Raw genomic sequence first — 14,361 nt, 5'->3', positions numbered from 1 at the left:
AGAGACTGGGGTGGATGAATCATTTTAACAGTTGTCGTCCCCGGAGAGATACAGCATCTAGAAGATTGATAAACACAGCCCAAAAACATTTAGAGTAAAGGGTCGTGGGTGCCAACCCTCAGACATGATGGTACTTTCATTATATTATGCTAGTGTCTGTTCGTCCGTCTGGTTTTCTGCAGAATTTACCTTATCCGAAACACAAAACGCGGGTGTCTCGTTTAGACAATAATTGTTATATAACTTCACAATCGGTTAAGATATTACAGTGATTGAAGAAGCCACACTTTCAGAAAACTTTCATGACAAACTTGTTTTGAGTGAGAGTTGTGAACTGGCGCAGGTACAGATACAGTCTGGAACCAGTACATACCTATAGTATTTGCCAACAGTGAGTAACCGTGAGTCATGACCAAGCGCCCAAGTGGCTAACAGGCTGATCAGTGGCGAAGAGAATAAAGTAAAGTAAATAAAGCTGTGTGGATTCAGGTCAGCAAACACTTTTGGAGGTTCTGCATTACTGTTTAAAATACTGCGTTAACATTAAAAATATTCAATTAGTGGTGAGCTCACGCAAATGTATTTGTGTAAACGGAGTACATCCTGTTTGTCAGTGTCGGGGAAATCCGTGATTACATTCCCGACACAGTTGTAATGGTCACATCAATTGTCAGTGTAACAAATCGAGGTTTAACTCTCTATCAAATTCTTCCTAAATATTGTTCGAAAAATTACTGTTATAATGTTAATATTAGTGTTTCCCTTAATGTTAAGCTCTATTAAATTCCCGTTAAGTATAAGACGAAAACGTAAAGTGAATTGTGATCAAGTTGTGGTGGTCGACGATAGATGGCGCTTTATTGAAGAAAAACAATCCTCCCCACCGTCCTTAGTCTCACACACAAGTAAACAATTAAAACTAAACATCCACCAGTGAGTTAAACACGGATAGAGAGAGGGCAAGAAAGAAAGGGGGATAGAAGGAGATAGAGGAAAATTAAGAGAGCAAAGATAGAGAGAGTATTGGCCTTACACACACACACTAGTCTACTAGAGTGAATGAATGCACAGAATGAGATAAAGAAGATGAATAGAGAAGAAAAGCATAAGATAAGATAACAGGATGACCACAGGGGATGAAGACCGGAAATTAATACACACACAGACACTCACGATAAGCCACTGAAAAAGAACAACATAAACATCCGCAGGTCAGCAGGAGTCACTGAATGTCTACTTGAGTCAACTGATATTAAATTCTCCACTACAGTTAACTTAAGTCACGAAAGATCAAGAACAATATTGTTAAAAGAGGTAATGGATCACCTGAAGAATCATCACCCCAGCTTATTTCACCTAACGATTAAACCACCCTAACCTAACTTAACCTAACCTAAACCTATTCTATCCTAACCTAAATCTAACCTAACATATCCTAACCTAACCTCATCCTCTCACAATAGTTTTAGGGTGGTTTAATCGTTAGGTGAAATAAGCTGGGGCGATGATTCTTCAGGTGATCCGAAAATAGTTCTCCATAATAAAAAAAAAGAAGAAAAAGAGAAATAAAATAGAGTAACGCCGTGACTCGATCTCGGTCCTCTAAAATAGCAAACAGAAAGCTTATCCACTGGACCGCAGTTCGGCCATAAATTTGACGTTTTTACGATATTTGAACGTATAATCATGTTCGAAGCTTCAAATGCTTCAATGAAGCTTCGTGACGTCACTCTCAACCTTCATATATAAAGTCTCGACGAACTCGTTTTCGGCCCATTCTTCACTCACTAGCTGCAGCTGACAGGGAGGTAAGACGCCCCACACCCCGCACCTCTAGTCTCCATTATATACGTGTAATTTTTTTCCGACTGTCTACAGTCAATATGGCCAAGAGAAATGGTTATTCTTTTGGTTAGTGTTTATATGTACTTAATTATGGCGTAATAAATGCTGATTTAAGTAACAAACTTACCAGCCGGTTGTTGCAGTTCACTTGGCTTCTAGAGACGTATCCCCAAGTTTCACTGGGCCGTAAGGCCTATGATACCTACTTTGCAGCTTAAACAAATACATTAATATGGGTTAGTATTATATTAAGTGTTTCTCTAACGTCTAACCAGTAATTTATTAACGTTTTAAAACTTTTAGGCAAATATACCGCCAAATGAGCCATAACAACCGAGCCGAAACTATAAACCGGTGGCGAGTAACAAGCGTAAACCGCACATCAGTATTTGCGTTATAATTAACCAGTAAGTGAGTGCAATGACGAGATTGGGTGAAATTATTGTATTTATTTTTTTAATTTCACATTTTCCCTCTTGCTTCGAAGCCCAGCCCACTTTTGGCGGAGCCGGGTGGTCATAACTCAATAGTTACGCATTTCATCTTACGTTCATCACCAAAATATAACTGTTTTGTGGAATTACGATACAATATTTTTCACTGGCTAGTTCTGTGCTTCCTCTTTAACTAGGATTTCTGGGAGTTGAAACCGAATTTATTACGGGTTTTAGCCGGGCGAAGCGAGGCATGCTAGGCGAGGCAGGCAAGAAGCCAGACAGGAAGCGAAGCGAGGCGAGTTGAGGTAGGGAGCCGGGCGAGGCAAGGGAGCCGGCGGAGGGCGAGGTTGAGGGGTTTCAGAATATTTGTACAGTGTATATTAAATTTTTAAAAGTGGACAACCATGGATTTTAGCATCGGAAAAACACATTGGTCAACAACCAAAAAGCACCAAAACTAAACTAACGTAACGTAGCCTAACAACGTAACATAGCCTAACCTGGAGGTTCGTTGGTTGTCTGCTTGTAAAAAAAAATACCGGGTTCCTAAAATAAATGTTAAGATGTATATAAAGACACCGTTAAAATGTATTGGTAAATAAGGCCGTAACCATCTAATTAACCTCTGGAAAATGTTAAAATGTTTGGCTCGCCTGAAGATTCATCCCCCAGCTTATTTCAACTGAAGATCAATTTAACCTAAGCCAATCTACGTATTACAATGTGTTGGCGAATCTTTCTTTTTCAGATCATGGAATGACTGCAGATTCAACTACAGTACAAAACCCTCTGTTATTGGTGTGGTGCAGTATGTGGTCAGTGTGGTGCAGTATGAGGACACAAGTGAAGTGTGGAGCAGTATGTGGGGACAACAGACCACGAGTGAAGCTTCTCACAATACACAACGGTGTTCCTTCAGGTCAATTTTAACGTTTTGTGTGAAGGTGTGGGTGTGCGTAGCTTGCTATGGTATCATTTAATGTTTGGTGAGGGGTTGTGGGTGGATGTTGCTTCCTGTGGTGTCGTTTAATGTTTTGTGAGGGTGTAGCTGGGTGTGGCTTGTTGTGGGGTCGTATAACGTTTTGAGAGTGAAGGTGGGTTGGGCTTGTGGTGGGGTTATTTAACGTTTTGCGAGAGGGTGTGGGGTGTTGACACTTAAGGGGGCATGAGGGAGGGAAGGTCTAGTCAGCTGTAATAAACCTTGTGTATAGTGCATGAAGCAGTGTAGTACAGTACAGTATAGTATAGTGTAGTCGTACTGTATTGGTAAACTAATGTGGAGGTAATGATTTATGTAAACAGTTGGGGACAGTTTAAGTACATGTGATCTAGTTGCAAGTTTAATTTTCATTGTACGTAAATTACAACTTTAAACACGTTGCAGGTAACAGCTGATGTACGTGAAGGCCAATGGAGAAGTGACAGAACCTCGAGCAAGATTTAACTACCAGCATGTTACTTCAGCCTCATCAGTTAAGTTACTTGTACAGTATATCTTAGCTAGTATCTTTATCCAATAAACCACTCGACACTGCTCCTACACTGGGCAGTGGAGGGTGTGTGGGGGGTGCCTTGCTGACTGTTTGAGGCCTAATAGGTCTGTGTGTAGACCTAGTGATCAGTGTGTGGGGCCTGGCGGACACTCTTGGAGGACTGTGTTGGAGGGCTATGGAGGACGATCTGTAGACAGACTGATATTAGAGTAAAATTAATATTAGTTGTAGTGACAGTAGAAATATACAGAACTGTATGCCTATTGATTATTAGTGAAAATTAGTAGCAGTAGTAAACATAGTAAGTTAAACAAGTTGTTGTGGGTGGGTTTCAACTAACTTTACTAACCATATTAACCTAAGATAAACTATTCCAAGACATAATTCAGTATTTTTTTGTCACTTACGTTAACTGATCATGAATTCATAAGTTAATTTTGAAAGAAGTTAAATTTGACTTTTGTAAATAATTAATTTTTGAAAAATTATGTACATTTGACGACAGTTTAACTACATGTTGTTTAGTGGTAGATGGATATTGTATGTTTAACATTCATTCTACATAAATGCCAACTTTAAACATGTTGCAGGTGACAGCTGATGTATGTGAAGCCCAATGGAGAAGTGACAGAACCTTGAGCAACATTTAACACCCAGCATGTTACTTCAGCCTCATCAGTTAAGTTACTTATATATATCTTGGCTATTATGGTCATCCCATAAACTACTCAACACCGTGCTTCTACACTCGGCAGTGGAGGGTGTGTGGGGGGCCTGGCTGACTGTGTGATGGAGGGTTCTGGAGGACTGTGTGATGGAGGGTTCTGGAGGACTGTGTGTGAAGGAGGGCTCTGGAGGACTGTGATGGAGGGCTCTGGAGGACTGTGTGTGAAGGAGGGCTCGTGAGTACTGAGTGGACAGATTGGTCTTCGAGTAAAATTAATATTAGTTGTAGTGACAGTATAAATATACAGGACTACATGCCTATTGGTTATTAGAGAAAATTAGTAGTAGTAGTGGTAGTAGTAGTAAATACAGCAAGTAAAGCAAGTTGTTGTGGGTGGGTTTCAACTAACTTTACTAACCTAACTTAACCAGCCTAAGTTAATTAAACGTAATAACGTAGACTGAACCAAATCCGTAATAAGGTCACCGCGACCCGTAGCTGGGGACGTCAAAGGCTCGGTCGGATTGGTACACCGTCAATGACTCGGCTCATCTTGGAGGGAGGGGGGGGGGTGGCGAGCTACCTCCGGTGTCCTGGCTGAACTGCGAGAGGGGCAACCACTGGTGTCCTGCCTCCCTGCGAGATGGTCGTTGATCTACCCGACCCGTCTTGGGACAACAACCACGGAGTCTAGCATGTGTAGGAGTCGATGGGGTCACTGAGCCCGAAGGCGAGATGAAGGTAACGGGCGCCTGGTGCGTCTTGGGCAGATCCTCAACTGGCTGCCTCTGGCCGTGCACGTGTGGCGTTTGCGTGGTTGAGACCCTTTCCCCCCACTGGGAAAAGGGCCTTCCCCCGCGCATTACCACGTGAGTGCACATGTCGCCGCGCTTCTCTGGGCGCACACGTCGCCACCTCAGCTTGTTTGCAGCTGGGTGGGTGGAGCGGCCCAAAAAGCTCCCATCTCGCCTCCCCATTTTCCCTTCCTTCATATCTTTGAGTTATATATAAAAATAAGTGTTTTTATGTCTACTTAAATAAATTATATACAATATGCCTATATGCCTATCGATTGATTTTTATCCTAAGAGTTATCTGATAAAAATGTGAATTTATTAGGAAGGTACTGGTATGGAGGGTAGGACATGGAACACTATGAATTAGTGCTTTATTTGTAGTAATAATTATATAAACAAAATGACAACTCATAATTTATGGTTAAGTGAAAAAAAATTGTAGCTCAGTCGTATTTAATATTTGGTTAGGTAGGTTAAGTTAAAGTTAGGGTAGGTGAGGTAGGTAGGTGAGGCTAGGCTAGGTTATTTCCATGTTTTGTGCCAGTTATTCACTGGCAATGGGGGGGGCAATTGTACATGAACCAAGCTGTGCAGCTTTTTACAACCATGACGTGCACCAAGTCTGGGGCTGGTGCCCCCACACACTTGGCAAGCTCAAATATTCTGCAAGATAAGTTTTAAAAAGGTTTATGTTCAGTTTCTGAAGGGTCACCTCAAAAGACTTGTCAGAAGCATACCAGTCTATATATATATATATATATATATATATATATATATATATATATATATATATATATATATATATATATATATATATATATATATATATATATATATATATAGATAGAAGGTATGACTGTAGCCTTGTGACTAGCCTACAGTATTTTAGGCCTACTTCAAAATGTTTTTTTCTGTGTTTTCGATCAACTGATGTAAGTGCACAACAGCATCGTAAAGTATAACCATGTTTTCGTACTCCATTTTTATGGCAAATTTACATTTTTTAAACTATATACACTCTTTGAATATTACTGTATTGTAAAATCCTACAAAACCCGTCATACATTTCTTTTGTGATGCATATATGTACAGTAAATGATATTAGTCTGTTCTGCATCCCCTTTGGCCATAGGCATTGGTGATGAAAGCATAAAAGCCAATGCTGCTGCTATTGTTATACAGCATTAATTTCTTCTGTTTCTTTCAGAACTATAAAAACAGATATAGTAGACCGAAAGCTTAAAAAGACAGGTGGTGGTCCACGAGAAAAAAAAATTATCAAAAGCTTCAGAAGAAATTGCCTTAACAGCATCACTGATGAGGGCCGAGTTAGCAGTGGCTGGTGATTTTTACGAGACCTTCCGCAGTCACCCAGTAGATGAAGAAATAATTCCCTATAGAATGTGCAGATAGGTGAGAATATTTATTGATTTATACAGTTGTATGCATTCTCATTGATACCATTGCTCAATCTCCTTTGGCTGTGTAAAAGTCAAACGGCAGCAGTGACCTACCTTATACTGACTTTTTGCAGTTTTGCCTGTTCCAACCCCAGGGCCATCAACTGTGCTCAAGTCATTGTTCCTGCCTTGACAGTGAATGCTCCTGCCTCACCAGTCATTGCTCCTGCCTCACCAGTCATTGCTCCTGCCTCGCCAGTCATTGCTCCTGCCTCACCAACACTGAAGCAGGTTCAGGTACATTCAGGAGCCTGTGCGTGCGTAACAGACGTGACCAATCGTCCAAGCGGCTAACAAGCCAATCAGTGGTGAATAGGATAAAAGTATATACATGCTGTTAGAAATTTATTTTCTTACATTTTACAATTAAATAATTTGATTTAAAGTAAATAAATCTACATTAATTTATTTTGTCAAAATTCTATTAAAAAGCCGTCGGAAGTATAGCGCTAATATTTTGCTCGGTTGCCGCTGCTTTTCTGGGTGCACACGCCGTCATTTCATGACACGTCGCCGCTATTTTCATGCCAAGACGCTGCCAATTTCAGTTTGTATGCGGCTGCAGGGTGAGCGACTAAAATGCTTGGGCGAGCCCCCACATTACGCCGTCGTCCAACGGGCGTGTTTCGCCTTTCGTTCTGACCACGGAAATGGCCGAGCGAAGGCGAGATGGTGCGTCCTGGGCAGATCCTCAACCGGCTGCCTCTGGCCACGCCCGCGCGGCGTTTGCCGGGTTGAGACCCCCAGGGTCTCAACCCGGCGTATTGCCGCGCGAGCGCGGTCGGGGTGGTTGGTTGGGGGTCTGCCCAGGACGCACCAGGCGCCTGTTGCCTTCATTTCGCCTTCAGGCTCAGTGAGCCCATCGACTCCCACACACGCTAGACTCCGTGGTCCGTGTTCCGAGGTGGGTCGGGTGGATCACCGACCCTCTGCACATCGCGAGAGCGAACCCCCACAGTCGAGGTGGAGGCGGCGCTCTTCTCTACGACTGTCGTAGGACAGCCAGGATACTGGCGGTTGCCCCCTGTCGTGCGGAACTCCCCCCTCCCCCCCACTCAGACGAGCTGAGAGAGTCGGCAGTGGGGTGCCAATCCGACCAAACCTTCGACGTCCCCGGCTACGGGTCGCGGTGACCTACTGTGAGGTGAAATACTCCTGATTAGTCCATGAGAAATCAAAGCCTCACACGCTTTGGTCTCTCGGCGCACACGTCGCCACGCTTCTCTGTGCGCGCACGTCGCCACGCTTCTCTGTGCGCGCACGTCGCCACGCTTCTCCGGGCGCGCACGTCGCCACGCTTCTCTGGGCGTGCACGTCGCCACGCTTCTCTGGGCGAACACGTTCCAGCAGTTTTTCTCTGGGCGTGCACGTAGCCATTACAGTTTCCGTCACAGCATATGCTGCAGCCTTCAATGCAGTGGCCCATCGTGTCTTGACCGAGATTTATTCCACCAGTCAATGCGATAACAGCTCGTGGTTCAACATGACCGGGGTGCATGTCTCATTCTAGTACTCGAGCAAACTAAGAATAGTTCTTGCCACAAACTCGAAGCAAACAGGGTGACCCATTCTATCCTCACCTAACAATTGATGATAGTGGGTCCCACCCGCTTGAGCTCATGTCCCCACAAATGATAAAGGTTGAGCTAGTCTTGGGGCACCTGCGTTAACATTTGATAGATATACTGCCCCACTCAAACTTCACGCCAAATAATGAGCGGCATGCCGACTCGTCGGCGCACGCTTCTCTGGGCGCACACGTCGCCACCTCGGTTGGGTGGGTGGAGCGGCCCAAAAATGTTTGGGCGCGCCCCCACACACACGCCGTCGTCCAACGGGCGTGTTTCGCCTCGTAGTAGGTGACCTTGACCAAGCATCCGTTACCCAGCGCATAGCAGGTCTACTAGCAACACAATAAATGCGGAAAAGAGAGGCCTGGGGTGAAATTGCCGCCTCATTCAACGCCAGCAACTCTGACCAACTCCCTCGCACAGCCAAGCAGCTCAAGAGGAGCTACGGACACTTAAAAAGGAAGTAGAGTATATGCTTATTAATGTACGGTGTTTTTCCATTAGGTTACTAAATTAAATAGGATTAGAGTATTTAAGTGACGGGTCATGTGAGGAAGCTCGCCTCCTACCGAAGTAGACAGAAGGAAAGCTCCCATCTCACCTCTCCATTTTCCCTTCCTTCATATCTTTGAGTTGTATATAAAATTAAATGGGTTTTTTATGTCTACTTTCATAATATCTATATGCCTATTGATTGATTTTTCTCTTAAGAGTTATCTGATAAAAATGTGAATTCATAGGGAAGGTACTGGTATGGAGGGTATAACAGTAAATAGGTGCCTCTGCCATACTTTTAGGTTCTCTTGTTTGAAATCTGTAATGCCAATTTTTACCCTGACTATATACAAGCTATATGGTTTCAGAGCAATTACCCCCCTCCCCCCCCCATAGGACAACTGCCCTCTGGACAATTACTCCCCCCCCCCTTCCTTGCCAGTGAATAACTGACACAATCATGGAACACTAAGATATAGTGCTATATTTTCTTTTCTTTTTTTAATAATTATATACACAAAATGACGACTCATAATTTATGGTCAAGTGAAAAAAAATTGTAGATCGGTCATATTTAATATTTTGTTAGGTAAGGCTAGGCTAGGCTAGGCTATTTCAAGTTAGTTAGGTTATTTCCATGTTTTGTGCTAGTTACTCACTGGCAATGGGGGGGGCAATTGTCCTAGACCCAAGCTATGCAGCATATAACTCTATATAGCAACATTTTACGACCACGACGTGCACCAAGAAAAATGTGCAAGTCTGGGGCTGGTTCCCCCACACACCTGGCAAGCCCAAATATTCTGGCAAGACAAGTTTCAAACAGGTCTGTTCAATTTTTGAAGGGTCACCTCAAAAGACTTGTCAGAAGCATACAAATCCTCATATCTATATATATTATCATATAATAATTTTTTTGCAGATATGACTGTAGCTTACAGTATTTAAGGCCTACTTCAGAAAATGTTTTGTTTGTTTGTTTTCGATCTACTGATGTAAGTGCACAACAGCATCGTAAAGTATAACCATGTTTCTGTACTCAATTTTTAATGGCAAATTTACAGGTTTTAAAACTGTCTACAGGCCCTTTAAATATTGCTGTATTGTAAAATTCTACAAAACCGTCATATATTTCTTTTGTGATGCATATATGTACAGTAAATGATATTAGTCTGTTCTGCATCCCCTTTGCTCATAGGCATTGGTGATGAAAGCATTATAAAAGCCAATGCTGTTGCTATTGCTATACAGCATTAATTTCTTCTCTTTCTTTCAGAAATATAAAAACAGAGATATAAAAGACCGAAAACTTGAGGGCCGAGTTAGCAGTGGCTGATGATTTTTACGAGACTTTCCGCAATCATCCAGTAGATGAAGAAATAATTCCTTGTGGAATGTGCAGGTAGGTGAGAATATTTATTGATTTATACAGTTGTATGCACTCCCATTGCTCAATCTCCTTTGGATGTCTAAAAATCAAACGGCTGCTTGGCTGTGCGAGGGAGTTGGTCAGAGTTGCTGGCGTTGAATGAGACAGCAATTTCACCCCAGGCCTCTCTTTTCCGCATTTATTGTGTTGCTAGTAGACCTGCTATGCGCTGGGTAATGGATGCTTGGTCAAGGTCACCTACTACGAGGCGAAACACGCCCGTTGGACGACGGCGTGTGTGTGGGGTCGCGCCCAAACATTTTTGGGCTGCTCCACCCACCCAACCGAGGTGGCGACGTGTGCGCCCAGAGAAGCGTGCGCCGATGAGTCGGCATGCCGCTCAATATTTGGTGTGAAGTTTGAGTGGGGCAGTATATCTATCAAATGTTAACGCAGGTGCCCCAAGACTAGCTCAACCTTTATCATTTGTGGGGACATGGGCTCAAGCGGGTGGGACCCACTATCATCAATTGTTAGGTGAGGATAGAATGGGTCACCCTGTTTGCTTCGAGTTTGTGGCAAGAACTATTCTTAGTTTGCTCGAGTACTAGAATGAGACATGCACCCCGGTCATGTTGAACCACGAGCTGTTATCGCATTGACTGGTGGAATAAATCTCGGTCAAGACACGATGGGCCACTGCATTGAAGGCTGCAGCATATGCTGTGACGGAAACTGTAATGGCTACGTGCACGCCCAGAGAAAAACTGCTGGAACGTGTTCGCCCAGAGAAGCATGGCGACGTGCGCGCCCAGAGAAGCGTGGCGATGCGCCAGAGAAGCGCGTGGCGACGCGGCGCTACCAGAGAAGCGTGGCGACGTGCGCGCCCAGAGAAGCGTGGGGCGTACTCTGCGCGCCCAGAGAAGCGTGGCGACGTGTGCGCCGAGAGACCAAAGCGTGTGAGGCTTTGATTTCTCATGGACTAATCAGGAGTATTTCACCTCATAGTAGGTCACCGCGACCCGTAGCCGGGGACGTCGAAGGTTCGGTCGGATTGGCACCCCACTGCCGACTCTCTCAGCTCGTCTGAGTGGGGGGGAGGGGGGAGTTCCGCACGACAGGGGGCAACCGCCAGTATCCTGGCTGTCCTACGACAGTCGTAGAGAAGAGCGCCGCCTCCACCTCGACTGTGGGGGTTCGCTCTCGCGATGTGCAGAGGGTCGGTGATCCACCCGACCCACCTCGGAACACGGACCACGGAGTCTAGCGTGTGTGGGAGTCGATGGGCTCACTGAGCCTGAAGGCGAGATGAAGGCAACAGGCGCCTGGTGCGTCCTGGGCAGACCCCCAACCAACCACCCCGACCGCGCTCGCGCGGCAATACGCCGGGTGAGACCCTGGGGGTCTCACCCGGCAAACGCCGCGCGGGCGTGGCCAGAGGCAGCCGGTTGAGGATCTGCCCAGGACGCACCAGGCGTCCGTTGCCCTCATCTCGCCTTCAGGCTCAGTGAGCCCATCGACTCCCACACACGCTAGACTCCGTGGTCCGTGTTCCGAGGTGGGTCGGGTGGATCACCGACCCTCTGCACATCGCGAGAGCGAACCCCCACAGTCGAGGTGGAGGCGGCGCTCTTCTCTACGACTGTCGTAGGACAGCCAGGATACTGGCGGTTGCCCCCAGTCGTGCGGAACTCCCCCCTCCCCCCCCACTCAGACGAGCTGAGAGAGTCGGTAGTGGGGTGCCAATCCGACAGAACCTTCGACGTCCCCGGCTACTGGTCGCGGTCACCTACTACAAGGCGAAACACGCCCGTTGGACGACGGCATGTGTGGGGGCGCGCCCAAACATTTTTGGGTCGCTCCACCCACACAGCCGCATACAAGCTGAGGTGGCGACGTGCGCGCCCAGAGAAGCGCGGCGACGTGTGCGTCCAGAGAAGCGCGGCGACGTGTGCGTCCAGAGAAGCGCGGCGACGTGTGCGCCCAGAGAAGCGCGGCGACGTGTGAGCAAAATATTAGCCGCTATACTTCCGACGGCTTTTTTAACTTAAGAAATTTTTGGACAAAATAAATTAATGTAGATTTATTTACTTTAAATCAAATTATTTAATTGTAAAATGTAAGAAAATAAATTTCTAACAGCATGTATATACTTTTATCCTATTCACCACTGATTGGCTTGTTAGCCGCTTGGACGATTGGTCACGTCTGTTACGCATGCCCAGGCTCCTGAATGTACCTGAACCTGCTCCAGTGTTGGTGAGGCAGGAGCAAGGACTGGTGAGGCAGGAACAATGACTGGTGAAGCAACAATGACTGGCGAGGCAGGAGCATTCACTGGTGAGGTAGGAGCATTCACTGTCGAGGCAGGAACAATGACTGGTGAGCACAGTTGATGGCCCTGGGGTTGGAACAGGCAAAACTGCAAAAAGTCAGTATAAGGTAGGTCACTGCTGCCGTTTGATTTTTACACAGCCAAAGGCGATTGAGCAATGGTATCAATGAGAATGCATACAACTGTATAAATCAATAAATATTCTCACCTATCTGCACATTCTATAAGGAATTATTTCTTCATCTACTGGGTGACTGCGGAAGGTCTCGTAAAAATCACCAGCCACTGCTAACTCGGCCCTCATCAGTGATGCTGTTAAGGCAGTTTCTTCTGAAGCTTTTAATATTTTTTTCTCGTGGACCACCACCTGTCTTTTTAAGCTTTCGGTCTTCTATATCTGTTTTTATAGTTCTGAAAGAAACAGAAGAAATTAATGCTGTATAACAATAGCAGCAGCATTGGCTTTTATAATGCTTTCATCACCAATGCCTATGGCCAAAGGGGATGCAGAACAGACTAATATCATTTACTGTACATATATGCATCACAAAAGAAATATATGACGGTTTTGTAGGATTTTACAATACAGTAATATTCAAAGAGTGTATATAGTTTAAAAAATGTAAATTTGCCATAAAAATGGAGTACAAAAACATGGTTATACTTAACGATGCTGTTGTGCACTTACATCAGTAGATCGAAAACAAACAAACAAAACATTTTTTGAAGTAGGCCTTAAATACTGTAGGCTACAGTCATATCTGCAAAAAAATTATTATATGATAATATATATAGATATGAGGATTTGTATGCTTCTGACAAGTCTTTTGAGGTGACCCTTCAAAAATTGAACAGACCTGTTTGAAACTTGTCTTGCCAGGTGTGTGGGGGAACCAGCCCCAGACTTGCACATTTTTCTTGGTGCACGTCGTGGTCGTAAAATGTTGCTATATAGAGTTATATGCTGCATAGCTTGGGTCTAGGACAATTGGCCCCTCCCCCCATTGCCAGTGAGTAACTGGCACAAAACATGGAAATAACCTAACTAACTTGAAATAGCCTAGCCTAGCCTTACCTGACAAAATATTAAATATGACCGATCTACAATTTTTTTTCACTTGACCATAAATTATGAGTCGTCATTTTGTGTATATAATTATTACAAAAAAAAGTATGAAAATATAGCACTATATCTTAGTGTTCCATGATTGTGTCAGTTATTCACTGGCAAGGAAGGGGGGGGGAGTAATTGTCCAGAGGGCAGTTGTCCTATGGTGGGGGGAGGGGGGTAATTGTTCTGAAACCATATAGCTTGTATATAGTCAGGGTAAAAATTGGCATTACAGATTTCAAACAAGAGAACCTAAAAGTATGGCAGAGGCACCTATTTACTGTTATACCCTCCATACCAGTACCTTCCCTATGAATTCACATTTTTATCAGATAACTCTTAAGAGAAAAATCAATCAATAGGCATATAGATATTATGAAAGTAGACATAAAAAACCCATTTAATTTTATATACAACTCAAAGATATGAAGGAAGGGAAAATGGAGAGGTGAGATGGGAGCTTTCCTTCTGTCTACTTCGGTAGGAGGCGAGCTTCCTCACATGACCCGTCACTTAAATGCTCTAATCCTACTTAATTTAGTAACCTAATGGAAAAACACCGTACATTAATAAGCATATACTCTACTTCCTTTTTAAGTGTCCGTAGCTCCTCTTGAGCTGCTTGGCTGTGCGAGGGAGTTGGTCAGAGTTGCTGGCGTTGAATGAGGCAGCAATTTCACCCCAGGCCTCTCTTTTCCGCATTTATTGTGTTGCTAGTAGACCTGCTATGAGCTGGGTAATGGATGCTTGGTCAAGGTCACCTACTACGAGGCGAAACACG

General features: G+C 44.5%; 1 protein-coding gene and 3 long non-coding RNA genes across 7 annotated transcripts; 2 read left to right on the top strand and 2 right to left on the bottom strand.

The window, feature by feature from the left end:
- Nucleotides 1-1,567: 1,567 nt before the first annotated feature.
- Nucleotides 1,568-4,380, top strand: LOC121866967. 2 transcript variants are annotated; one of them, XR_006089058.1, is made up of 3 exons: nt 1,568-1,808; nt 3,031-3,201; nt 3,667-4,358. It is a non-coding gene; the product is annotated as an uncharacterized LOC121866967 (long non-coding RNA). The 2 variants fall into 2 exon arrangements; XR_006089059.1 differs by lacking the exon at nt 1,568-1,808 and adding an exon at nt 4,366-4,380 and having other exon boundaries at nt 2,680-3,201; nt 3,667-4,076.
- A 631-nt stretch (nt 4,381-5,011) lies between these two features.
- LOC121866966 lies at nt 5,012-5,673 on the bottom strand (the record flags this gene model as incomplete). The annotated part of the gene is given in 1 exon segment (XM_042366724.1): nt 5,012-5,673. A coding segment is annotated over 1 exon segment (423 nt), but the record flags the coding sequence as incomplete, so codon positions are not given.
- A 411-nt stretch (nt 5,674-6,084) lies between these two features.
- On the top strand, nt 6,085-10,144 carry LOC121866964. Of its 3 annotated transcripts, none has more exons than XR_006089057.1 (3): nt 6,085-6,171; nt 6,447-6,652; nt 10,042-10,144. It is a non-coding gene; the product is annotated as an uncharacterized LOC121866964 (long non-coding RNA). The 3 variants fall into 3 exon arrangements; XR_006089056.1 differs by lacking the exon at nt 10,042-10,144 and adding an exon at nt 6,795-7,111; XR_006089055.1 differs by lacking the exon at nt 10,042-10,144 and adding an exon at nt 6,774-7,111.
- Nucleotides 10,145-12,373: 2,229 nt separating this feature from the next.
- Nucleotides 12,374-14,354, bottom strand: LOC121866963. Its single transcript, XR_006089054.1, has 2 exons — nt 13,158-14,354; nt 12,374-12,880 (listed from the first exon to the last, which is right to left on the bottom strand). It is a non-coding gene; the product is annotated as an uncharacterized LOC121866963 (long non-coding RNA).
- Nucleotides 14,355-14,361: the final 7 nt, after the last annotated feature.

Source organism: Homarus americanus, unplaced genomic scaffold, assembly GCF_018991925.1.
Source record: "Homarus americanus isolate GMGI-L3 unplaced genomic scaffold, GMGI_Hamer_2.0 scaffold59389, whole genome shotgun sequence".
Taxonomy (NCBI): domain Eukaryota; kingdom Metazoa; phylum Arthropoda; class Malacostraca; order Decapoda; family Nephropidae; genus Homarus; species Homarus americanus.
This window is presented reverse-complemented; position numbering and strand designations above follow the sequence as displayed.